The sequence below is a fragment of the Chlamydotis macqueenii genome, chromosome 1, assembly GCF_036417535.1.
Source record: "Chlamydotis macqueenii isolate bChlMac1 chromosome 1, bChlMac1.mat, whole genome shotgun sequence".
NCBI lineage: Eukaryota > Metazoa > Chordata > Aves > Otidiformes > Otididae > Chlamydotis > Chlamydotis macqueenii.
This window is the reverse complement of record NC_141556.1, coordinates 88,318,316-88,345,078: the sequence shown is the minus strand read 5'-3', so window position 1 is coordinate 88,345,078 and position 26,763 is coordinate 88,318,316. Positions and strand designations below refer to the sequence as shown.

Sequence of the window (26,763 nt, the reverse complement as noted above, 5' to 3'; positions counted from 1 at the left end):
GGCGGGGGGGGGGGGGGGGAATTATTAAAGAACAGAGTATTTTTTCTACTTTTCCTAAATAGTCGTCTGGGGAAGATTGCCTGTGTTGTATGTTACTTGTAAAACCTGCTATACAGAGTTCCCTGTGATGAAGTACTTCTAAGGAGAGCTGTCCAACATATTGCAATTGCACTGTATGGCCCTTGGTCTTATACTTTTACCTTAATATCCTATTCCTTCAATTTTGGTCTGATTCAGTACAAGCTTTCTTCCATTCTTATGTTATGTTAGCATTTATAATAAATTGTTTGGCTTAACTAGCAGTCTCTTACAGCCATTGGTTACTAAAAAGTGCTGGTAATGGACTTTAGACAAATAAGAACCATCCAACTGTTGATATACTGTTAGCTTAATAGAATCCAAAGTCATACATTAAAATATCGTTAGCATAAACCCTGTATTCCATTTCAGTCTCAAGTTCTTCTTTCATTTCCGTAGGCTATTCATTCAGTTGCTTGGCATCATGAAGGGAAGCAGTTCATGTGCAGTCACTCTGATGGCAGCTTGACCCTGTGGAATCTGAAAAGTCCTAACAGACCATTCCAGACAACAATTCCACATGGTAATTTTGATAGTTAAAATGTATAACTAAGAAGCAGTACAATATTCTCCGTGCTGTTTGCTAATATCTCTGTTTATTTCATTTTTTATTGTAGCCCAGATCCAGATGCTTCTTGAACAAATATTTTAGTCTGCAAAGTAGCTGCAAAATGTTATAAAAATCAGAGAGCAATTTTGATCAAACTTTTTTTTTTAATTGATGTCATAAATATTTCTCTACTGGGTAATACTGCTCCAATATCTTCTTTTACCCAATTAATATTAGTAGTCTACTGCTGGTCTTTGATGCCCCCAGGCTATGAGATTTTCTTATTTCTTCCTTCTATATTTTGTACTTCTGTGCTTGTATCTGCAATTTTCACAAGAAGTAATATATTTTGTACAAAGCACTTTGTTTCTTGTTATAGAGATGGTACGAATCTTCTCAAGTCACCGCAATGAAGAATTTAAAGGATCCATATTAGGAAATGACTGTATCTTTTATAACTGGGACTTTATATGCCATTGCTTCTGATAAATGAGGTTAAAAGATAGTAACTCTATTGCAAATCAATATGTTACCGAGAGGCCTGACTGAGTGGAGAGGGAGGAAGAAGGGGAAGGCAAGATCTATGTAGCTCAGAATAGTTTTAGTATTTTCTTAAATTTTCTAATTCCTTTTGTTTTATTATTTTTAGTCATAGAATTGTACTTTATGTCAGAAGGGACCTCTCAGAGCTCATCTAGTCTAAACCTCAGCTCAAAACAGGCCTGATTAGATCAGTTAGCTCAGGGGAGGGTCCAGTTGACACTGGACACTTGAACACTTCCAGCACAACTTGCACAACATCTCTGAGCAACGTCTTCCAGTATTTAATGACCCTCAAGCTATGGATTTTTTCACTAATGTCTAACCAGAATTTCCCATGTCACCACTTGATTCCTTTGGCTCCCATCATGTCACTGTACATCTCTGAGAACAGTCTGACTCTATGTACACTATATCGTCCAGTCAGATTGTTGTTGAAAACATAGACTTTTCAAAGTAACAAAACAAAAATTATTTGGTTTTGATTTTCAATTGACTTTTCTCTGATTAAAAGAAAGTACTGAACCCTAATTAATCAGAAACTCATTAATTTCAATTTTACACTTCATTTAATTTTATCACTCAACTGGTTATGGTCTAGAGCAGGTAACATTTTTGTCAACAAAAGGAATTGAATCAATCTAAGAATGACTTCAGGGAAAAAAAAAAAGCTGCTTGTGGTTGTAATGTATTCAGAAATAAGGTATACATTTGGTCAAAATCATTAATTAGTAGTGAAGTGTCGTCCTTCTCAATAGTCTCAATGATTTTTCGACATCTTTGAAGTGTGGTCTATGGTCCTTTAGATGTATATGGCAGTAAAAACATAAAGCCATAATAAATATAATTAATTTAGACAAATGCATATTTGACAGAAATAGGAAATAATACTAATCATTTTCTGTAGCTTTAAAGTTCTGTTCTCTTACTGCTTATATAATTGCTTCGGTGTGTACATTTTAGTTTGATACTTTTATTATCTTGATGTTTTAATACAGTTTTCACCTTCTTTCTATCATTAGGAAAAATTCAAAGAGATGGAAAAAAACCTGAATCTTGTAAACCAATACTTAAAGTAGAGTATAAGACCTGTAAAAACAGGTATGTTTTTAATTCTGTAATTAACTCAATGTTACATTCTTGAATTAAAATCCTTTTAGAATCTTTCCCTCTTTCTTTTTCAAAGCTATTTATTATTACTTAAAGGTACTAAACCGATAATGTAAACTTGTATGTACTATGTAAACTTATAATTACTGTATTGGTTTTTTAATACAGTGAACCATTTGTGATATTTTCTGGTGGATTATCATATGATAAGGCTTGTCGAAGACCAAGTTTAACAATCATGCATGGGAAAGCAATTACAGTTCTTGAAATGGATCACCCTATAGTTGATTTTTTAACTCTTTGTGAAACCCCGTATCCAAACGGTGAGTTTATTAAGCAAAGCACAGTTATGGAAAATATAAATGAAGTTATCTTCTCTCATACCTTAATTCCATTCCAGTGACTTCCATTCTCACAGTTGTCTCCATCTCGAGAAAACCACATCACTAAAAGTAACTGGAACTTGTTTGCATTCTCAATATAGTAAACAAGTAATGAGTGGACAATAAAGCTTGCATAAATCTCCAGATATAAGCTTGAAACACTTGGGCTAGTGTGAGGAAATATTGCTATTAATCAAACGTGTGCTTTTATTTCTAACATTTTTCATGAGGCTGAAAATCTACAGATTGCTAAATTTTTGAAGATTAAACTATCACTTATCTGCAAAAAAAGTTGTTACGCTTCAACATGAATTGAACTGTTATAAGTATTTTGCTGCATATTGTGGGGCTGTCAAATTCTGAGGTTCATTCACAGAAAACTCCAAAAAGTAAATTAAGAAAAGCTCTAAGTCAAAAAGAAACTAAGTTTAGCATTTTAAGCCCTCAAGCAGAAAAGTAAAATAAATCTTCTATGCATAGCTATTTGTTTCAATGTCATGCAAAAATTTAATTTTTAGTAATCAAAGTTAGTTTGGGCCTTCATTTAACTGTGTCAAACACAGTGACGCTTCCCAGTACTAAGATTCTTGTAACCCCTTCCCCTGTTCACACAATATTTTAAAATTTTGGTTTTACCTGTTTTATTCATAGCCTTATATAAAAACAGGCCACAAATAATGTGCATTTATAGCTGGCCTAAAAGGAAGGTAAATCAGTTGCTGATCTAGTTGAGGATGTCCCTGCTCCTTGCAGGGGGTTTGGACTAGATGTCCTTTAAAGGTCCCTTCCAACTCTAACCATTCTACGATTCTGTGATTCTAATTTACTCAGTCTTTTGGCATCAGCCAGCTGAAAAGTGTACTCTGAGCTTGAACATACTGGAACGGTGTGCTGCTTTTGAAAAGAGAGTTGTAATTTCACATTTATATTTTTTAAAATAACTTTTATGTTATGTAAACTAAGGCATCCTATGCATCCAGGGAAGCATTTATTTGACATTTTAATTGTTTATTTTGATTAAAAGTATTAAACAAAAAAACCAAACAATGTAATCTCCTAAAGAGTGTATGCGAGGCAGGAGTGTGTCAGTACCTGAATTGAACACAGCAGACTTACAGAATTCCTTTTGAATATTCCTTTGGAATCTCTTTGGAAATAAGAGCATTGTGTATTATCAAGTGGACTGGACCAGATGTTCATAATCTGGTTTTGAAGAACAGTTGTACACAGTACAAGTATTACACTGGATAGCAAAAATACATTTTCTGTATAATAGTTAGATTCAACAATGCAGTATATACACACAACTTATTCGTCTTCTATTTCTTTACTTTCAATATACCATCATACTGGCATGCTATGCTATGCCAATTCTATTTCTGCTATGTGTGTTGATCCACAATACTGCCCAAAGAAATTTCTCAGTTCTTGTCAGGCCCTAGTTTGCAGATATATCTAGTTTGTGGATATGTCTAGAATTTGTACCTCAAAACTTTTGTTTAATACACTGTTAATATTTAGAGAACATAAATACGACTTGCTTGATTAAAATGACTAATAGGAGAACTCCATGGCTTTTATACTTGATTCCTCGCTTACAGAATTTCAAGAACCCTATGCTGTAGTTGTGCTTTTGGAAAAAGATCTCATTGTTGTTGACCTGACGCAAAGCAAGTAAGTATGAAGTCTTATATGTAGTTATTTGTGTATCTTAACTGTCCAGCAAATGATGATAAAAATCAAAATGTTATCATGCAGTGTCATTTTACTATCCAAAAATCTTTCACTCTTGGTAATAATTCACTCTATATGTTTACCTCCACCTTAAGAGCCAAGATCAGCTAGTCAACAGGAATTTATGATAATATTTGTTCTTAAGTTTGGGAATAAATTTAAATCTGTGTTCCCTTCAGCCTAGCCCTCAAACATTCACTCAACATTGAAGTTAAGTAATACTTGGTCACGTTCTGAAATATGACCTGAATTTGTGTTTTGGAAACCAGATTCAGCTACTACTTATATGCATGCCAGCTTCACTAGACTCCACAGGGACTACCACTTAAGTATTTACTCAAGTATCTTAATAAATAATGGCATTGATTTATAGTGGATCTACGGGATTCTTTCGTGACCCAGTTGTTGGTTTAAATGGCAAATAGTTCTTTCACATCGGAATAAATGTTCATATCGATGAGGAACTATACATCGTGTAATGCAGAATCCAGTTCTTGTTTATTTTGTTCTGCCTCCAACACTACCAGTAATGTACATCCACATTCACACTGGTACAGCTAGGAACAGATTTTGCCCTTTATGTCTTGAAACATTTTAAGTGAATCATATTCTGATCTCACTTACTGTCAACAGTAATTCAAGTCATCTCAAGTATATAAAATGGATCTAGCTGAAATGAGAACCAAATTTCCTACATTTTTTAATCGTGAGTAACATTGTGTAATCTGCAAAAAGGGAGGCCTTCCTTCTTATCAGACTATCCAAACTGATGGAAGTGAGAAATAAACTGAGATCTACTTCATCTGTTATTGCAATTGTTCAATGCAGAATCAGTAGTCTACCAACCCTATAAGCTAAGCTGCTCAATATAAAAGCCACAGCTGTATAAGTAGTTCTTAGGTCATAGTATTTATCATATCCACAAACCTGAAGCTTCTCGAAAATGTGTAACTTCTGTATAAATAAGATGCTTGGGAAAAATTACTTAATCCTCACACAAGTAGTCCTATTAGCCTTAGGAACTATTCACATGAATGAGTATTTATGTTACAAGAGCATTCTTGTCACAGTAGTGGCGGTTTTTTTATACTTATTTGAGTAACTACACATTATTATTGACATTAAAAAGAACACATATATTTGAATAACTAAGGGAAAATGTACTTTATTAGTAATAATTTTACTTAGATTCTGTTATATATTTTAATATAAGCATATGTTTTCTTCTATGGCTCATTGTGTCACAGTGCTTCTAATAAATTGTCTTCCTTAACTAGTTTTCCAATCTTTGAAAATCCATATCCTATTGACATTCATGAGTCACCTGTTACCTGCACAGAATATTTTGCGGACTGTCCTCCAGATTTGATTCCTGTACTCTATTCTGTAGGAGCAAAACATAAAAAACAAGGATACAGCAATAAGGTAAACAAAACCAATTTTCTTTAAACAAAGAAAGCAGATGTACTACCTATGTTTTTGTAACTTCTTACCATATTATTTTAATTTCACTTCTTTAATAATCACTTTCAAGTTGGTCCAGCCAACAGCCCAGCAGCATGCTTATGGCCTGCTATTTGTCCCTCAGAATCACCATCACTTAAGCACAACCATTAATGACCGTTATATAGGACTTAATCATTGGGCTGCTGGAGTTATGCCAGATCAGACTGTGTTAAAGGAAAGTAATTAGTGTACAACTCAAATTTGTATGGATATGTTCTATCAAAGAAAAAACTGAAAAAATTACAACTGAAAGAAGCTGGCAGAAGAGCTTCAGTGAAAGTTGAGGGTTGACAGCATGTCTGTGAAATTTTTATTAAATAGGGATATTAATAATTATTTTACTGAGCTACCAAAGTCTTAACTTAATGGTTTTAGAAATAGGACAACCTGCAGAAACAAAAAGAGGAAGTACAATTATTTTATAAATTACAAGTATTAATCTGGTTTATGTTTTGACTAGAACTAATCCATCATAATAAATAAATTAGAAAAAATATTGAGTGAACAAATCAGACATCATCAGTTTTCTATTTGTATTAACAGAAGCATTCTCCTTGAAGCTGCCCTGTTGCCCATGAACTGAGAAACTAGGCCCTATCTGCTTCTTTTGGATCTTGATTCATCAAAGAACTTCAGAAAATAATTTTTTTCTCTTATTTGAATTTTTCTGCTTATCTAGCCTTACCTCACATATGTAGCTTCCCAGACTTTTAACGACCTACGTGTATTCATTGCACACTCTTGTTCACTCTTGACCCTATTTTTGCACATACAAATATATACTCTGAATGTAGGCAGCCACTCATTTGCCACCCATTCATTTCTGTACCCACAAGCATCCACTCCATGTATCCACGTAACCAGTTCGCACTCCCAGTTTTTTCCACCCACTCATGCTCTGTACACACGCTCACCCATTCTGCACATATGTCATCCTCCACGTCCTGCATCCCATATCCATACACGTCAAGCTTTCGGCACAGGCAAGCGTTTCACTCCACCAGCCTAGACCAAGGAAAAGAATGGGAGTCTTGCAACTAGTAAACAAAAGGTAGAGAAGAGATGATGACTTCATATGTTCTGTAAAAGTTGCATTCCCTTACTTCATATCTTGTGGCATCATGCTCAGATATTTGTTTCTGGGACGGTTTCTTCAGTAGTCTTCATCCTCAAAATAGATTTTCAGTCTATTCAGTGTCCTGTAGAAACTCCAAGAGTCAAGCTATCTGAAAAGAGTAACAGAACTGTTTGCTACTCCTTCTTCTAGTTTCTGTTTTGGATTGTTGCGTGTTAGCTGTGCAGAAATATTTTTAAAACATAGTACTTTAATTTTTAACATTAAAATGTCACTAAGTTTCAAAAGCCTTAACTGATAATACAAAAATGTTAATTTTTAACATTAAGGCTTTAAAAAGGCTTTAATAAATTAAAGCTTTAAAAGCCTTGGATGCTGCACATTTTTGTTCCTTTTATGAGTTGTATTGGTTTTTGGAAAAATATGTTGTCTACTCTTGAATTTAAAAATTAACCAAGCAAGATGCATCAGTATTGGTTGTGATCTCTGTACTCTTGTTGTTTGTTTAGGAGTGGCCTATCAGTGGTGGAGCATGGAACCTTGGAGCTCAGACATATCCTGAAATCATTATTACAGGGTGAGAATGAAACTGAGGATTGGTACTTTTAAAATGTTAGTGTCTACAGCTTTTGACTGTGGGTTAGCTGTAGATAAGAGTTGACCCTTCACAGAGTATGTGTATCCTGACCTCTTCACTTGAGGTACATAGTTTTTTTTCCTTGTGCAGAGCCACCATAGAAATTCTCATTTACTTTGTACTCGGGGATGAACTACCATTAAGAATTACCATTTGAAACTCCAGTGTTAGGCAGCAAGTCTATATACTTGTGATGTTGGGATCTTTAGAACGGAGAATCCATTGCAAGAGAATATTTTATCCTTGAAGGGCGTAGAGAATAGTATTAAATAGGGAAGCAGCTGTTCTTCTATAGCTTTTTCCTTTGGCCTTCTGGGAACTTTGTGTCTGGGGGACAGTTTGGGAATTCATTTTAATACCTCAGCATTTGTGGGGTTGTGGTGCACTGGGGTGAATTTCACCTTGTGAGTGGAGAGACTGCCGCATAGCAAAAAGGCATAGAAATGCTCAGATTGCAGTCGAAGCTACATGAGCAATGCCTGATAGATTTTCAAGGGGCCATGCTCTAGAACAGAAATTACTCGGCTATGATGTGCTCTGTGTTCCCCTCTGATCTCAGCCATGCTGATGATAGCAACTTATTTGATAAATCATTATTGTCAAAGATACTTAACGTTTGTTTTTAAAACTAAGATTACCATGTGTGCAATAGTACCTATAAGGTGATTAAGGGATTATTCTCATTTTAAACAGAAATGTCTCCTTTCTCCAGCTTTACTTCAGGGTTGATGTCATGTTAATAAAAAAACCACAGCTGTAAAGTATTATGCAAAATGAAGTTACCCTCTGTCTTTTCAAAGCTCATTATACATTTTTAGAGTGCATAGGCTTGATGCTGACCCACTGCAAAACCAAAAGTGCTGTAACTTGAACTTGTCGTTAGTATGGGAATTAATTTCTTGCTGTCTTAATCTTAAAATTTATGGGGGGCTTAGTTCTCTATAGGACATGCATGAAAAACTATTTTATTAACCTAACCAAACTAATAACAAGATATTTTCTATAGTTAATATATGTATATATCATTATATATTGTCAGTAAGGTATGGAGAGTTACCACATGAGCAAAATACATTTTTTTTTTGCTTATATTTATCACTCACTGAAAGTAGATGGTTTAGAATTGCATCTTGTTTTAACACATTTAATTTTTGTATTTTTTTTAAGCCATGCAGATGGATCAGTAAAGTTTTGGGATGCTTCTGCCAGTAAGTTTCTGAAGTTCACCTTTATATAATGCTGACAAACCACACACACACACACACACACGTGTGTATATATATATATATATATATATATATATATAAAATGATATTTAACAGTATAAGTAGTAATACATGATATGATATAATTAGGAATAATGAGGTGAAATTAAGCACATTTTTATTAAATTAGAAAAAAAACACACTGCTAATGAGATATGTTAGTCAGAAAAGCGTGAAAGTCTGTAAGAGGAATAAAAACTCCAGATCCAACATACCAAAACCTGTGAAGGACGAAGTGTTGTTATAAAATCTGTAGGGCATAGTCTTTTTGTCTGTACAAAAGAGTGGGCTCAATTAGATTTAATATTCAGTTCTAGTTGTCATGTCTCTTCTATTCTGAGTAGAATATAGTCTTTTTTTACAACTACATAAAAATAAAATATTAAAATACAATAATACATCTTAATACATATCTAATCTGGCGAGGGTGGAGAAGACCTAAATCTTTTTTGTCCAGTCTCAAGTTCCAGGAAATAATTGGGAAGCATTTCCATTCATCTGTGCAGGAAAAAGCTTCAGAAAATATTTTTCCATACATTCTAGTTACAGCTACACATATCAAAACTCAGTATTTTTCCCTAAAGAAAATAAATATGGTACTTATTAGTAAAGTATATTTATTAGAAATATACATACATTTCGGTTGAAAGCTAAAATATTCTGGTTCAAATATTCTGTGCTTCACAAAAGTTGGAGTAGAGTTGCCTTGTGTTCTGTCTCTTCTGTAGTACAGGGGTGTCTGGGTAGAATATCTCTTTTATGAGGTATCAGTCTCTTAAAGAAAAAGAGAGTATGAAAGAAACTGCTCTGTTAAATGTTAGGCATTAATTTGACCCCAATAACTAGTCTGCAATGGTTGCCAAAAACAAGGAGTATGAGATATTTAAATTCCTTTCTACTTCCACGTTGTGCCATAGAATTGTAATGATTAATACTGCTACCATTTCCAGGCAAATATGGGAAATGTTTAAAAGATTTTCACATTAGCTAAACCTGATTACTTCATCAGGTAGTTCTCTTTTTGCCTAATACCAAATATTTTCACTCATCAGGATGGATAAGGAGAAAATTAGGATTTCCAAAGCCTCATTTCACAAAGGGATTTTACATAGACATGTCAAGTGAACATGACTAGGAGGGGGTTTTATTTATTATATAATTTGTTTATTTTGAAATGAAGGAAAAACAGATACATGCTGCTTCGAGTTTACATCTTCCAGCGTTTTCAAATTATGGTGAACACCAAAAAGAAAAATATTCTAATAACGTCAACAGGAGTTTATCTGCAAAGACAGAAGTTTGAGAGCGCTTTAATATGGACAAAAATAGGACAATGACTTTTATTTAGAGAAGTAGTGTGTGGCATTAGACGTTGTCTTGTGCATATTTCATTGCATACTTGTGCTCTTGACAAGAATGTGCAAATACAGTAGCGTATACACTGCACAGGAAGCAGTGTGCTAGTCATTTCTTCTATAATTCTGTCAGAATGGAACAAGGAAAACACTTCTCATAGGGAATATAAACATAACACACTAATCACATGCTGCAGTAGGAATTTTTTCTTGTCTTAAGTAAAAGCATAGAGTGGTACTTTCAGTGCATCTGTGATGTCCTGGTATTAGTCCTGCTTTTTGGGGCATGTACTGCATTCCTGGTACTGTACTTGGTACTTTTTATTTAAAGTATTTTAATTGTTATGAAGGTTTATTATTTGCAAGGTCTTAACTTTTTTAATAGAGTTCAAATTTCATTTGAGATTTCATAGCAAGCATAATATCCTACCAGTATTTGAAGGCACAAAATACTTTGCTTTTGGACATGTTTTAATTGTGTAATTTTGTATCTGAAGGCACAGATATGTGGGAGATAAGGAATTGCTAAACCACTGAAGCAGTTTTCCAAATGTATCTTTGCTCAAAAGCCAATGTGTTCTTACTTGCCCTTGTGCAGATTGTACCTAGTAATTCACAGAAGCCTAGAGAGTCTCACCTTATACTTGTGCCCTATGATTCTGTAATTCTTCCATTCCTACTATGCATGGACCCATGATACCTGATTTGAAGTGCCACTCTAGATTTGCCGCTGGGACTAAGGGCATCCCGAGGCCTCTTCCACCACCACAGAAGGCAGGAGGAATTATGTATTCATTATAGAAGCACTTGCTGTAATTTGTGAAAAATTGGTAGCATTATATATACTAAAACTTTGAAAAAAATATTAAAAAAAAAACGCTATATGCTAAAACTCCTGGAATATATCTGCACTGCAAAATGAGAATGTAATTTTGCTGTGTTCGTCGTCTGGTTACATAACTAAAACACCATTCTTCTAATTTTTTTTTGTTGCTCCTGTTACACAAGCTAGCTGGACTGATCTACCACAATTACACTAACATATGTAACGGCTTTGCCTTTATGGCAAAGGTCCTAGGCCTGACTGACTTTTTCTGACCTTATGCAATTATTAATTAATGCTACTGATAAATTAATGTAAAAGTAGTAAAAATCGGAGAGCAATGTCAATCAAACAAAATGGGGTTAATTATAATCCCTCCTTTACTTCCAGAATTCACTGCGGTGGAGTTCTAGCTTTGACAAAGGCTTCTGGATATTAAGGTTTTATATAGGGATATAAATACAGATACACTTATTAGTCAATAAATTCAAAACATTTTAGAACTGCTGTTAGTTCACAAAGTCTTTATGTTACCCAGACCACCAGAATACTTCCTGTTTTCTCTTGAAGTGCCATACAGTCTTTACATTCTAGCAAAACAATAACCTCAGATAAATGAAGTCTTAGTTTCACATCTTATTAGGAGAATATCAGCATTATCAGTCTCTCTATAACATTGAGTATAAGTTTCATTATGGACATAATGATTAGCATATGCCTTTGACATCCTGTCCCAGAAAGTACTAAGAAGTATTTCACAGACATATATCCATTTAGGGATACTAAATAGATATCCTACCGGTACTGTGTACCAGAATACTATCTGTATTGTATAATACCCATCATCTTCTCCTCCACTCTTTGTTATGCCACAACTGAAAAGAAAATGGGAACTGCAGAATTTTATAACAAATTTGCTTAATGTTAGTATTTTTATATGTTTTAATATATTCCAGTTACTCTACAGATGTTGTACAAATTAAAAACATCAAAGGCCTTTGAAAAACAGAAACTGGGAGAAGGAAAAGCAACAGCTGAGATCGTGGAAGAAGATCCTTTTGCTGTTCAGATGATGTCTTGGTGTCCTGAAAGCCGTATTTTCTGTGTGGCAGGAGTTTCTGCATATGTGATTGTTTATAGGTTCAGCAAACATGAAGTAAATACTGAAATTGCAGTAAGTCCTTCAGAATTTTACTCTCTTATAAAAGAATATAATTTCTAAATCAAATTGCCTTGTTGTGTCTCTGCTCATATACTTGAATAAAATTAATATCAAGCTGTATAAATATAGATTTAGGGACATTCCATTTTAAATCTTATGAGTGAAATCTTGATCCTGCTTAAGTTAGTGACAAAAATATAACTGAGTTTTGGGAGCCAACTCTCCACTTTTATTACTTTAATAGTAACATACAGTAGAGATTTCAGACATAGTTTGCTTTTAAGACTTTATGATACATTAAATCTCTGTTGTACTTACCTGCTGTAAAAATACTGGCTGCTGTGTGTTTTTATCAGGTAATGTACCTTGTGTATGTACATAATAATGCTCTTTTTAACTCAGATATTTCATCTTTAATTTATATGCATAGTGATTGTACCACAAGGGAACTGAAAATTATCACTGGCTTTAACAAAATAAAAAGACTTGGTTTTTTTTCTGGCTTATGCTGATTTTGTTTCACTAAAAATGGACAATAAATGACAGATTATTTATGACTAAGCACTTGATATTTTCCTGAGCCTTCTGTTGCTTTATCCTGTTCAGATACTCCTTTTTCTGTCTTCCTGTCTTAAGCAGTCACCTTATTTCAGGTAGAATCATTCAGTTCATGTTCTTTTAACTGCACTGCAGTCACCTTGGTACTTATCATTGCTGTACAGCAAGTCTGACTTGGGTTTAAACCTTGCATTTTTTTTGCACAGGAGCCACAACCACTGTTAGCAGTGTGGCTGAACAGCATTTATAATGTAAAACATCCTTTCTTAAGTCTAAGAAGTTTAACAGGAGACTAGTTTTAAGGCAAAGCCAAACTAAACATGACTGCCTCTCCTTCAGGCTTGCCATTGTCTGGTGCTGGAGAACAGTTTGTAACTCCAGACACTCTCTTGCCAGGAAGTATTTCTTTGCATCTGCCAGCTCTCAACAAACCCCAGGGGCTGACCCAAAATTTCCCTTTCATTTCCCACCTTCCCCAGTTACAGTTCTTTTCGTTTTCACACTATTTTAATGTACTTTAGAAAGTCAATAGTTCTAACCTGGCAGAAACGTGTCATTTTTGGCCTGTAGCCATGTGCCATCTGGTAAGTAAATTCATTACCTATAGCTGTTCTGTTGTTTTCCTCTCATTTTTTCCCCCAGAGGCAATTATTAAGTTAGCTGAATGTATCCTTTCAGCAAAGTTTTAAAACTAATGAACAGGAATTTCACCTTACTGACCAGCTCATATATAATGCTGCTAAAATTACTACCTTTCAGTATTCTTACATTGTTCTCTGTAGCAAACACACTTTATCTTTTTTACCTATCATTTAATTTCTTTATTTTCATGTCTTTTACATTTGTGGCTGAATTGCATCAGAACTGGTATTTTCTATAGTGTTAAAATAAGTGCCATTTAACAGTTTCCCAGTAATTAAGAAGCATTTGTATGAGGAATTGTTCTCTGAAGAGTTACTTTAATATTATTTAATCTTTGTGGCATAGTCACTGAATTCCCTTAGGTTTTGTGCATGCCTGAGATGGGACTCAGCTCTTGGTTTCCACATTTTGGTTGCAAGCATTCAAGTCTTCACTCATAAATGGTGGAGTTTTTTAAATAAAAGTATGGGAGTCTCTGTTGGAATATGTACCTGACTGTAGGCTGTCTGGCTTTGTCTGTACTGAGACTGAGCTGGGCAGTCTCAGGATTTCTTTGCTGCCTAAGGTGAGCCCAAGTTCTAGCGCTTAGCGTCCTCCCTTCTCTAGCAGCCACCCTGAACTCACCTTGGGTTCAGTCTACAAATCCTAGCATTTTAAGGACCCCATGTTGGTTTAATTACCTGATGTCAGTCTTGTGATGTTATAGCTGTGGCAAATGGGAAACATGGAGGCTACTCAAAGGTTTCTCCATGTAGCAGGAAACTCTGCTGATGAATATGCCTTAGAGGCATAGTCTGCGCCTGGGATTTCCTCAATGAAGGTATTATTTGCATCATTCTATAGCAGATTCTGGAAGCAAGTAGCATGCATGAGACAAATTCTGCTTCATATCCAACCTTGGAGTCATTCCCAGGCAGTTATATAAAAAACATTTGCTGCTGCTGCTCTTCTTTTCTCATCTGAATCTCCTTCATCCTGCCTCAAAAGTCTATCTAGGTATCTATTGAACATTATCACTTTCTCAGTGATCAGTCTTTCCTCAGTTAAGCTCTCCTTCAAAGCTTTAGAGAAGAACCATAGAAAAAAAGTTTACACTAGTTTGAATGTAGAAGGGAGAACCAATGTACCTAGTGATGGAGTCCTCCAAAAAATATCTTTACAGTGTGTCAAAAATAAATTGGTACAACATGTCTGTACTCCTTCCAAGGTCTAATCAAAGCAGGGACCCAAATGTAAAAAACATTGTCATATTATTAGCCTAATTTTTTCCTTCTTTCTGCAAATGGGCAATAGCTAGAACTTAACAATATGAATTTTAGTTGAAAAAGGAAAAATATCCGAAGAAGAATGGTGCAATTCTAACACTGCAAGCAGAAGAACATCCCCTTCAACAGTTACTCCAGTACCACATGAAGATCAAACAGCATTATGAATTGTTTTGGTCAGCAGCAGTTACTTACAGGAGATGAGATTTTCCTGAACTCAATACTCCACTCATTTGTCTTTGAAGGCAAATGTTGTCCATAGGTTTTTTGATCTGATTCAGACAAAAAATATCCATGGATTTTGCAAGGAGAAAACACAAGTGAAATTTTGAGAAAGGACCCTTTCTCTTCTGGTTGAGCAGAATCACTTCTTTCTGAAATCTTATGTGTTTTAACACAATGGTTGAGAAATAGGAAAGACTTCAGTACTGATCTTTGTCTTTTGATTCTCCTAAAACTTAGGTATTTTCTTAATACTGTCATCTCCATTCTGGTACAGATGATGTCTCAGTGAGAGATCACTAACTAAGATGGAATTTGCAGTGTCTACATCTGCAATTGCATCTGATCACTTCAAAGTACCAGCACTGAAATTACTATTCACCTAGTATCCCAAGACCTTATCTCTTTGAGAGCTGTATTTTGTTTTTTATTCTTTTCAAAATAGGGATCTTCTTGGACAATTCATGAGGTAGAAAGAATTGCCCAGTATTTACTGTGATTCATTGCAATGATTACTTAGATAGATTTGAGTTCCCTGTGCAGTTTCCCCTGTGTTTTGGAGTCCTTCATTTAAGGTTTCCTGAATTAGTAGCAAGAATTGAAGGGTGGTTGGACCTGGTTGGTCTCCTTTTCCCTATCTAGAGAGCCCAGAAGGAAAGCAAAAGGTAACTGGTAACTGGTTTGTACTTTGCTTCCTAGAATCTGATAAACTCATGTTCAGTCCAAGGAATACACAACTCTGTGCTGTTAAGTCCTGATTTTCTGACCCTCAGCTATGGACAAATGACATTTGTTCACCAGTACTACCAGTACCCACACTGTCAGGCGTGTCTTGTAGAGACTCAGTTGTGCTAGCAGTCAGGAAGTGGAGTTGATGGTCATTCTTTTAATGAATTTGCTCAGGAAAAAGATAACAGACAATAGGCAGAAAATTTTCATTATATTTTTACTGAATTATGCATTCTTATGCCAAAATATTATTTATTTGGGAGTGAGAGATTAACTTATCTTTTCATAATAAATTCTGGGAAGTTATATTCTTGCCTTTCACTTACAATAAAAGGCTTGAATCAAAGTCGGGACTGGAAGAATATACCTATGGATTTCTCTGTCAGCATAGGGTCAATGACTAGTTCCTATCTGATGTTGCTCTTAGGCTGTATGAATAACAAATGACAGTATTCTCTGCCTGCAAATGATGACGATAAATGTGGGGGGTTATTTTTTAAAAAAGGCTTGCTGATATTTATTTGAAACTAACAGAATTTTCAGCAGCTTTCTTTATTAAATTTTAACTTAGCTTTTTGTTTATTTAAGTCGTTAGAGGTACGACTTCAGTATGAAGTAGAAGATATCATTACTCCTGAACCGGAAATAATTCCTCCATTTCCAGATGCCTCCTCCCAGCTTCCTTCTTTAAAGAGCCTTTCAGGCAGTACCAACACTGTAGCATGTGAAGGAACGATGAAGGATAGTATCCCATGTCTTAGGTAAGTCTATGCCATTGTTTAAAGATTTCTCTTTCTAAAAAGCATTTGTATCTGTTGCATTAACAATCGGTTAACTATCAAGAGAAAGAGGTTAATCCTATATATGCCACAAAAACTGAGAAGAAACCAGAATATAGAAGAAACAAAAGAATTAAGGCAAAAAAAAAAGTAAACAAGGGATTTTAAAAGGATATAAGTATGGAGAAGATAAACTGTTACCATAAAGGTTTGACTGTAATTTTCCAATATGATCTAGGAGTAAATCTTCATGTCATACCCGCAGTTTTGGGTGGAATACAAGCACCACCAAAAAAATTAAGGAAGTTCTGAGGAACTTTTTCTAGTTCAGAAAGACTTCCATAAAGCAAGCATATGCAAAGCTTTCCCTCCTTGATTAATTAATATAACACTTACTTCTATCTTTGTGAAAGAAGTATATGCCTTTTATGGTGTGTAAGGGATGGAAACTGTCTTTTAAAATATACAATTATGAAAAAGTTGTACTGTAAGGAAGGGTATATAAGTTTAATCTTTAGAAAGAATCAAATTGTCGTCTGCTAGAGTATGCAATGCCACTGTTTGGAGTAGATTAAAATGTTCTTACTAGTAAGGCAGATAAATTAGGAGTTTGAATAGTTTCAAAACAGAATTCCATACAAAACTCCATAAACTGTACTTCCCAGCAATTATAGTGCACTGCTGGTAACAACTGCTCTTATTTTAGTGAATTCATTATTATTTTGGTCTAATTATTCAATATTTTAAATGTCTCAATTATTTCAAAAGCAGTATAAATGAAAATTGCCTGGCTTTGCAGATGCTTTGGGCTGTTGAGCTCCTGACAATAGCATTAGCATTTAAAAACAATATAATTACATTGTTCTTAGAAAATTAACAGTATTTTTTTGGCATCCTGTTCATTTGTCCACCTCATTCAGTCAGGCAGTTGAACCTCACACCTTAGTCATTAATATAAACCATGAAAATCAATAGCAGAGTCAGAAAGAAGTTATTAAAAAATCACAATATGAAATCTATTTATGTCATTGAAGTCAGCAAGAACGCAATTCATTATTTCAGTGGCTAAGATTTTCCCTTAAGGGTTTCTTATTTGATTTGATCTGGAGAGGAAAGGAATTGTTGATCTTGGAGGCAGAAAAGCTATAATGAACCAGTAGAGCTTCTGCTGGTTAGTGTTTAGGAGTTTGCTTAACTCCATATAATCTCATATTAAGCTGGCCAACTGATTTTTGTCCCATTTTACACAAAGTAAATGTAAACTTATTTTGACAGAGAATTGATTTTTCAAAGTCAAAGTAATCATACTACTAGAACTGCTGGCATACTCCCTCTTGCATTTATATAAAAGTATACTGTGTACACTCTCATCCTTTTCAATAGGGAAAGGGATATAAATATCCATGCATTTCCCCCAAGCCCTAACTGGGTCCACATTCCTTTTCTGTGAGAAAACCTTATTTTCTAAGCAGAATTATCATGATAAGATGAAAGTAGTGCTGGAAATGTAGAATGTGGCATATTCACACACAGACTCGACTTGTGGAGTAAGTGAGACCAAGTTTATTTTTACAAGTGGGTTTTTATACGTTTCTCTTCTTAAGCATTAACTTCCTCATTTCATTCTTGTCCAATCAACAGTTATGTCATGCGTAAGCTTACCCAATAAAATCACTGATCACACGCTATACATATTCATGATTGCTTAGCAAAACTAAGGTCAATACTTCTTAGCAATTTTTCACTGCAGCACTTTTCTACTATTACAGACATAGCGGCTTTAGCAACTTTCTTATCTACAAGGCCAGTGACTAGCCTTTCTGTGAACATCTGTTGAAACAAACTATAAATTCTGCTAACAGTGTTCTGTATCTTAAAACTTCCCTTCTCATTCCCGTGGCTTCCTTCCAACGAGCATGATTGTATCCTTCTCCCAAGGTCGGTCTCTGTTCACTGATGCCGTCAAACTGGCTTGAGAAATACCCACAGTAGAAAACATAAAATTTTATATATAGACTACCTTTCCATCTTGTCTCCTTTGTGTTTCATGTATCTGCATCTCAACCTCATTACAGCAAATGAGTGGCCGTAGTGTGGAATAAATATTGTTCTTGCTTATTTCAGAAGATTTTATAATCAAATATGCAGCTATTATAATACAAGAAACTGATGTATTTTTTATTATGCAGATAATATCCAGCTTTACATATAAATACCTACAGTGTAAATGTACCAACAAATATCTCAAAGTATTGTTGCATATTATTGCATAATATCTTGCAGTGTATTGTTACGTTAAGTTCTCCCAGTCAAGAATACACATAAAGCAGTCATATAGAAGTGTTCAGTTGCTGCACACCCCTTTAACATGTACACTTTCACTACCTGCTTTGCAAGTCACTGAATTTGCCATAACAAAATGTGGAGGTGTTAATAATCATATCAGGTTTTATGTAGGAAGCATTCATTCATTAAGACCAGATTACACATTAGGTAATTATACTCCTAAGCAGAAAACAGGACTTGTTTGCACTAGGTGGGCAAATAGAATCATGAAGTCCATAAGTTTTGTCTATACAATGGTGAGGACCACTACAGAAAGGTATATCTTCTCTTGCCCCTTTGCATTTTTCTGTCATGCTTTACTTCGAGCAAGAAAGTTCTAAAATACAGCAATGTCCTGTTTCAAAGTTTCAGAAGAAAGTATTTTAGATTTTCCATTCATGTTGGTTATTTTATTCATTATGATTTTTAAGTGTGCATTATATAGCATAAGAAAATATTCTGAAGAAGGAAAATCAAAGCAAAAGGATTAGGCAAAAATTATTTTTATTGACCCCCACCTTCATCTGCTCCAGAGTTTCTCTTGGAGGGAATGTTTAAGATTTTTTATTTGTTTCTACAACAGAAATGAAGTCAAAGCTGGGAATTCCTCCAAAATATCCCTTTTCTTATTGGAATGCCTAGTCTCAATGTATGGGTACATGCATAGTATGCTGGAAGTGCTGGTACTGATCTGGACTTGTTAAGGGATTGTGCTTCCGTAGTATTCTCAAGAATAGAATTCTCAAGAGAAGCAGTTGTTATTCATGGTCCAGTCTGTTTGTTTGTTTGTTTGTTCTTATTTTGTACCTCTTCTTCTTAGCGTTAAGACTCGACCTTTGCGAATGCCTCCTGGATACCAAGCAGATCTTGTTATTCAGTTGGTGTGGGTGGATGGTGAGCCTCCACAACAGATTACCAGTCTTGCTGTAAACTCTGCTTATGGACTGTAAGTAACTCAGAATTAAAGTTGCATTGATTTATTGTTTATTGGACTAAATAATGTATTTTCCAATTATACTTTTCCCACAGACATTTAAAGTCAGAGTAAAAATAATAAAAAGGTGCTATAATTCACACGCTTGGGGAAAAATTATTTGAACTCACATAAAGATTGTAATATGAGATGTAAAACTGCCATTCTTGCCAATATTTTTACTATTCCCATTTAAAAGTCCGAATCTTTTCACGTTATTCTGTCTATCTTTTCAAATAAAATCTAATTACCCTTCAAATCTGTAATTTTAAAAGTTATTCTGAAAGGATCACGAAAGTGAAATACGTTTCATAGAAAATGGTGATGTGATTAAGTGTTAAATATCATTTATCGTTACATCATATCTTAGTTGGAAATCATCTTCTGATAACAGCATTTTTATGTCTGTGCTAATCTCTTTTTGCAAGAGAACCAAAGATTTGAAATTAAAAGTGGAATAAGAAACATTCAAATGCTGACTTCTGTATGGAAATGAAAGTAAGCATATATGTGTGTATTTTTTTCCTCAGGTTCAATTTATTTGCCAATTTTTAATGTTTTATCTCATTGAGAGTCGCCCAGATATGTTAAAATGGTTTTCCCTGTAGAAAGTGTTACTCCAATAAAAACTATAGACTGTAATGGGTGTTAGGTGTCTGACTCCTGCTGATTTTCAGTAAGTCACTTCACTCTCTTCAGAGATGTCCTGGTTTTATTTAGTGAGGGGGGGCTATGGTGGCAGCTTCTGTAAGAGACTGCTAGAAGTTTCCCGTTTGTCCAGTGGACTCGGATGGGCCTAGGGCGCTGCTGGCCAGGGCCAAGACAATTGGTAGCAGAATGTTCCCTGATAACGCCACTGCGATAACATATGTAAGAACGGGAAAACAGAGAGGAAAAAAAAAAAAAAAAGAAGAAAAGATGTGAAGAAGCTGAGTGGGGCAGAGAGGGGGAGGCGTAAGCCTTGTGGGCCTTGTGGCCCTCACCCTCTGGCCTCTCGCCAGGCGGCTGTCTGGACCCTACTCGGCCCAGTCCAGCTGCAAGAAGTGGAGAGGAGATGAGATGGGTGATGTGAAGAGATCCTGAGAGGCATCTGCCTGCCTGTTGTGAAGAATTTCTTGTGAGGAGTGGCTGCAGACACCAAGGTCAGTGAAGAAGGAGGAGGAGGAGTAATGCGGCTCCTGGCCGAGATTCCCCTGCAGCCCGTGGTGCAGCCCATGGTGGAGCAGGTTGTCCCCCTGCAGCCCATGGAGGCCCACGGAGGAGCAGAGATTCACCTGCAGCCTGGGGAGGACCCCATGCTGGGGCAGGCAGATGCCTGAAGGAGGCTGTGGCCCATGGAGGGCCTGCTGGGGCATCCAGTTCTAGAGGAACTGTACCCCCTGGAAAAACAACCCACAAAGGATTGTAGCCCATGGGAGGGACCCCACGCTGGAGCAGAGGAGGAATGTGAGGAGTTCTTCCCACGAGGAGGAAGGAGTGCCGTAAGGTGACAAGTGATGAACTGGCCGTAAATCCCCATTCCCCTCTGTGCTGCTCAGGAGGGGAAGGAGGTAGAGATAATATTAAGCCAGGGAAGAGCGAGGGGTGGGGGAAAGTTATCTTGTTCTCTTTCTCACATTATCCTGCCTTGGTTTTAATAATAAACAAATAATTTTCCCCAAGTTGAGTCTGTTTTGCCTGTAACAGTAACTTTAAGGATCTCTCCCTGTTCTTATCTCAAACCTCGAGCCTTTTTTTCTATTCTCTCAGAGGGTGGGGGGAGTGAGAGAGAGACTGCATATTCTGGTCCCAAGCGGGGCTAAACTACGAGACGAGACTTGGAAATTTTATGCAGAGACTTTACATTTGTTCAAAAATATTGTCATTTTGGAGCTGTTTTGTCAGGTCTTTGGCCTGAATTTCCAGACAGTTTCCTATTCATGAATTCTAGAAGTTTCTTTTGTTTTACCATACCTAGATGCATTTGTCACTTATGCAAATTGTTGGGTTTTGCCTAATTTGCTCCCTTGCACATCTCAAGCCTCAAGGCAGCATCTGACTTCAGGAATAATCGCACCAGTCTCTCACTAGTAAACTACTCTGACAGCTTTCAGTTCTCATAGTACTCCCAGTAGTTTCCTAAACATACCTGATTCAATCAAATGCTTTAAATCATTACCTTTGCTAGGAGCAGTAATAGTTTACAGGGCAGCCTCCTTTAGAACACCAAATACTGAATACATTAGTGTTTCAGAAATAAATGCATATATAAAAGAACCCAGCAACCTAAATTTAACTTTCCTACAAAAGCTATGCAAGAGAGGCCTATTTCTTTAAATTTGTTCTGCAGAGTCTCTTCTCTCTCCCTCTTTCTTGTCTCAACTTTTTCCTTGGGCCTGTATTGACAAGCTACAATCCTATCTTTCATCAGAATTTTTGTTTAATGCTTAGTTTTTTCCTGATATCTAGCCTTACAATGTGGAAAAACTGTGCCACTTCAGCATAAAGCTTGAGGATATGTCACTTTTGCCATGCTGGTTGTGGGGTTGTTTGGGTCATCTTTTGCCTACATTTTTTTCCTGTAATAATCAGTTTAACTAGGAGGAAGGTGAGTTCTGGAGTGTTTACTTCCAGTATTCTTTTAATTACTTTGAATTCTGAAACTATATTACAAATAATGTGAACTTAGTGTCCCTGATGTTACTGAAGCCATGAAAAGGACTAAAGCGAGATACAAAAAAACCTTTATCCACAGCAAAGATCAAGATTTCAGACATAGTGAATTTTTTTAATGTATCTTGTTTACTTTTAACAATACCAAGCTACAAAAAAAAAGGTAGAAAAGAAAAATTTACAAGGTTAAATACAAATAATAAATGTATTTCAAAGTATGTTGTGTTGGATTGAAAGCAGTCTCTGAAAATTTATTACCAGCTCATGTGATAAAAATTTTCAGCCAATCTACATATTAATTGTCAGACAATGTCTGATGAGGATTTTATGACATTTCTATGAAAGATACCCACAGAACAGAACATCTCCTAGCAACTAATTCTATTCATCGCTCAAAATTGAGAAATACATTGTGCTTATTTTGCATTTGATTTTATAAAGACGTGAATGTTAGCAATTTATGTTAAGCCTTGTTAATGGTAATGTCTGTCTAGATTTTCTTGTAATTCCCCAGAAGTATTACAATATTAATGAGCAATTTCTGATTTTTCTTGGTAAAGTCATTTTCTTAGGTATAAAAAATTTTATATCCATGCTTATGTGTGAACTTAGAGAAGTTTAGAAAAATGCAGACCAGAAAGTGATGATCCATTTTGTGGATTTGCTGACCGCAGAGTGAGTGATGACTGGGTCTTCCTGTGACTCATGTTTTCCAGAATTAATAAATCTGAGGTTAATAATTTTCAAAATACAGATGGGTATATTTTTTGTTGCCTAAAGTATTAACAGATGAGATTGATGCTCATCAGTTTTATTCCTTTATTTTTCTTCTCCACCTAAAACACAGTGACTTATGAACACAGGAATTGCTGTCACACTTCATGCTAGTAGTATTTTAACTTCAATATCCTTTATCTGACAATGCCTATTAACATATGCTTTAAAGCAAAACACAAGAATGCCAAAACCAAATAGCAAAATAATTTTTTACTATTCTTTATCAGTCAGTTTGTGTCAAGAAGCATGAAGATATATAAAACTTTACACAGAATGGTCTTCTGGCAAATGTGACATTTTGTCCCAGGAAAGAATCTAAAAATTATTCTGTTCTTCTATTAAGAAAAACAGGCTATAGTAATTTCTGATTTATAGTAGTTTCAGATACTACTCTATGTTCATGAAACATGGAGTTTCTTCCTCAGCACACCTTATGATCTTTCCACATAAGCACAAAGTATTGCCAAATGAAAGTGTATTTGTACACACTTTAAGCTGCCGTATATTAGTAGCTGCTTAAGCTATGGATCAGTGAAGAACCAATATGGGGAAAAAAAAGACTATGTTCATAGTATTTCCATAAGTCAGTGTTAAGTCAAGGGTAGAAAACATGGTGTAGTAACAACCAGAAGAATCTGAGACACTGTTGTAGATGGTGTCTTAGTTTGCCAGTTTGACAAGTAAGAAAAACTCACCTCATTTTCACCTTTTACCTTTTCTATTTGCTGTATGAAGCCTTCTTTTTTATAATGGAAGCAGAGGAAGAAAAAATACAACAAAGGAAAATGTTCTGTCTACCCTGCTTCTCCTTCCTCCATCTTGTTACTTCTCTTTTTTCCCTATTATTTTTCCATACACAGATTCATATATTTCCTTTAAGATATTTTGGAGCTATATTAGGAACAGTCAGGTAGAGCTGACTGCACAGCTCACTTTTAGTGTGAACTGAGTGCTTAAATATCTTGCAGGGCTTTGAACTGACCATCTTAGTCACTTTACATAAAATTATGGAACTTGATAACAAATTATTGCTAATCTGATTGAGCATGGAATTTTGAGTTTCCTTGTGGCTGTACCTGTAATCTTTTGAATCTGGAAGTCAAAATTACAGTCTGATAGAATGGTCATGCAGAATGGTCATCCGTGTATAATATTCCTGCTTAAATGAAGTCTCCAACAATGCAGTGCAAGAGTTTGGCATATGGATCCTGTGGATAGTGGTAGGCTCTGTGAATTTATTTTGCTATTAAATCTTAAATAGGTTTAATGCTTTTGTGAGATTTTTATCTGCTGAGAATATAGGTTTCCATATGCTATGGCTAACTTCAGACTTTCTCCCAGGTCTTACATATAGGCATGTTTACTGTCTTTTTGTTTTCTTCCTTTTTCTTAGATAGATGTATTGGCTAATTCCCCACCTCCCCCCAACCTCCACCCCTTCCACATTGGAGAAAAAAGCATGAGCAGAAAGCATTTTAAAGGGAGAAGAGAAAGTGCTGCTATTCCAATACAACTTCTTCCATCTTTCTGAAGCTGGTGTCAGAAGCGAATCAGTAGTAGCAATAGAGCAGAATGGGGGCAGAATGTGTCTAAATTGAGTTTCTAGGAAGCAAAAGAAATAAAGTGTTCCATCTCTTTTTCCTTACAACAAGACTGCAGTCCAGATCTTAGGAATCTCACACCAGTTGAGAGATCTTGCCCATGTTTCAAAGCACTATCAAAATGTCAGTTATGGAAGCATTTCAGAGGGGTAGAACCTGATTTAGCAGGAATCTATAATGAAGCCAAGCTGACAGACTTGGAAAGAAGTTTTATAAATACCTTTCAGATTTGTGTATCTCCACAAAACAGGTTAATATAGATTTAGATTTAAAAAAAAAAATTGTAATTTTATTTGTAAATAAAATATATGTGTATAACCACATTTTAAGATCTATGTCCAGATTTGTAGTTGTAATTTACATTATTATTACTAGAATTATATTTAGATATTATTGCAATGTATTTGGCATAAAAAGTTAATTAAAGTGAGCAGTCAGCTTTCTGGAATGCCAATTACTGTGTTTCATGACACAGTTTTATAAATTCAGGATTACAAATCTAAAATTATTATAAGAAGTAAGCTTTGAGTAGTTTCTGAAGAAAATATTTAAGCAGCATTCATAATAATAAATAATTATTATTTGCACGACTTAATTACTTACTACTAATACTTTTGTGCAACATTTATTTTCTCAGAGTGGCATTTGGAAACTGCAATGGTTTGGCTGTTGTGGACTTTATGCAGAAGACAGTACTGCTAAGCATGGGAACCCTTGACCTATATGGATCAAGTGATCCATACCAGCGTCAGCCCCGTTCGCCTCGCAAAAGCAAGCAGTTTGCTGCAGGTAGGAAATAGATTATTGTGGTTATGAGCTTGTTCTTTGATTTTTTTTGCCTGTGGCTTTTTAAAGTGCTTTTGAAATGCATGACTATTTGCTGGCCAATGGAGTTTCTATAACTTGAGAAAAGAAACTTGACATGCTTTGGGTACTTTGTCAGAAACAAAATGTTTTAAGAAGTTTGTTCTTTTGGGATGGAGGTCAGCAAGTAATTCCCTTAGCTGAGTCTCTAAAAAAAGTTATAATGTGCAAATCAGTAAATTGTTTCTCTGGCAGTCACTTAAAGTGTAGTCTGTATGCTATTTCTCTCTGATTTCAATAAGTTCATACCAATAGGTAAGACTTCAATTTAAATTTCATTATGTCTTCTGCCAAGTGCTATTCATTGTGTTGTGTTCATTGGAGAAGCATACCTGAGAGACATGTTATGTAGGTAGTATAAGTAGCTCAAACTAGCCTCTTTGTTAGTGAATTGAAGCTCTTGATATAAACTTACAAAATCCAGCTGTACTCCTTTTTAAAATTTTATGCCAAGAGGATCATATCCGTAATTCATAGCTATTATTATGCATTGTGTGTTAGAAATATTACTCCATCAATGCAGCTAAATTTTACCATACATTTTTGGTTATCTAAAAAATTTACTTGTATGAGAAAAAAGTCAGATCATCTATGTTTCAAGTTTTTTACTCTACATATTCCATAGTAACATACTAGAGTCAGACACAATTATGATATGTGTTTTACATAGCTGTGAAGATTTAGAATTAGATTTTAAAATCTGTGTGAAAATGTTGAGGTTTAAATCTAACCATAAAATTATAAAAGCAGCAGATTATGGTAGGTTTATGACATCACCGTTTTAACCAGGAGACTCTGCACTAAATCATCAAATCCTGTTTTTCCACAGTCAATGGAAACTGTTTTTAATTGGGAGTATGTACTCCAAACAGAAAGTAAAATTTAGAGAATAAATAGTTAGTCTTCAGATCTACTTCTGTTCCTAAAAGACCGTTTATCTCACTTTCTAGGCGTTTAATCATGGCAAGCTTAGTTCTCATCTGTGCCAAGTGTTAAAGATGTAAATTTGGCACAGCTGAGAAGAGAAGAGGCAAGCAGCTTTAAGCTGCTTTCAGCTTCTTTGTCTAGTTAGCCAGCCTCGCAGCAGCTCCTAAAGTAATTTGAGCAGGTTGCGGAGCCTCCCCAAAAAGGTGGAGGGTAGCTGGTGTAGAAATAGCT

General features: G+C 35.4%; 1 protein-coding gene across 4 annotated transcripts in view; it reads left to right on the top strand.

Moving 5' to 3' along the window:
* Positions 1 to 26,763, top strand: part of STXBP5L (syntaxin binding protein 5L) — a 202,723-nt gene that overhangs the window by 123,737 nt on the left and 52,223 nt on the right. For all 4 annotated transcript variants that reach the window (XM_086760830.1, XM_086760821.1, XM_086760844.1 and 1 more), the window contains 11 exons: positions 478 to 601; positions 2,191 to 2,269; positions 2,447 to 2,601; positions 4,263 to 4,335; positions 5,673 to 5,820; positions 7,486 to 7,553; positions 8,781 to 8,821; positions 12,013 to 12,230; positions 16,223 to 16,395; positions 19,559 to 19,684; positions 25,379 to 25,530. In XM_086760830.1, the coding sequence (XP_086616956.1) occupies positions 478 to 601; positions 2,191 to 2,269; positions 2,447 to 2,601; positions 4,263 to 4,335; positions 5,673 to 5,820; positions 7,486 to 7,553; positions 8,781 to 8,821; positions 12,013 to 12,230; positions 16,223 to 16,395; positions 19,559 to 19,684; positions 25,379 to 25,530 (1,357 nt within the window). The remainder of the gene's footprint in view (positions 1 to 477; positions 602 to 2,190; positions 2,270 to 2,446; positions 2,602 to 4,262; positions 4,336 to 5,672; positions 5,821 to 7,485; positions 7,554 to 8,780; positions 8,822 to 12,012; positions 12,231 to 16,222; positions 16,396 to 19,558; positions 19,685 to 25,378; positions 25,531 to 26,763) is intronic.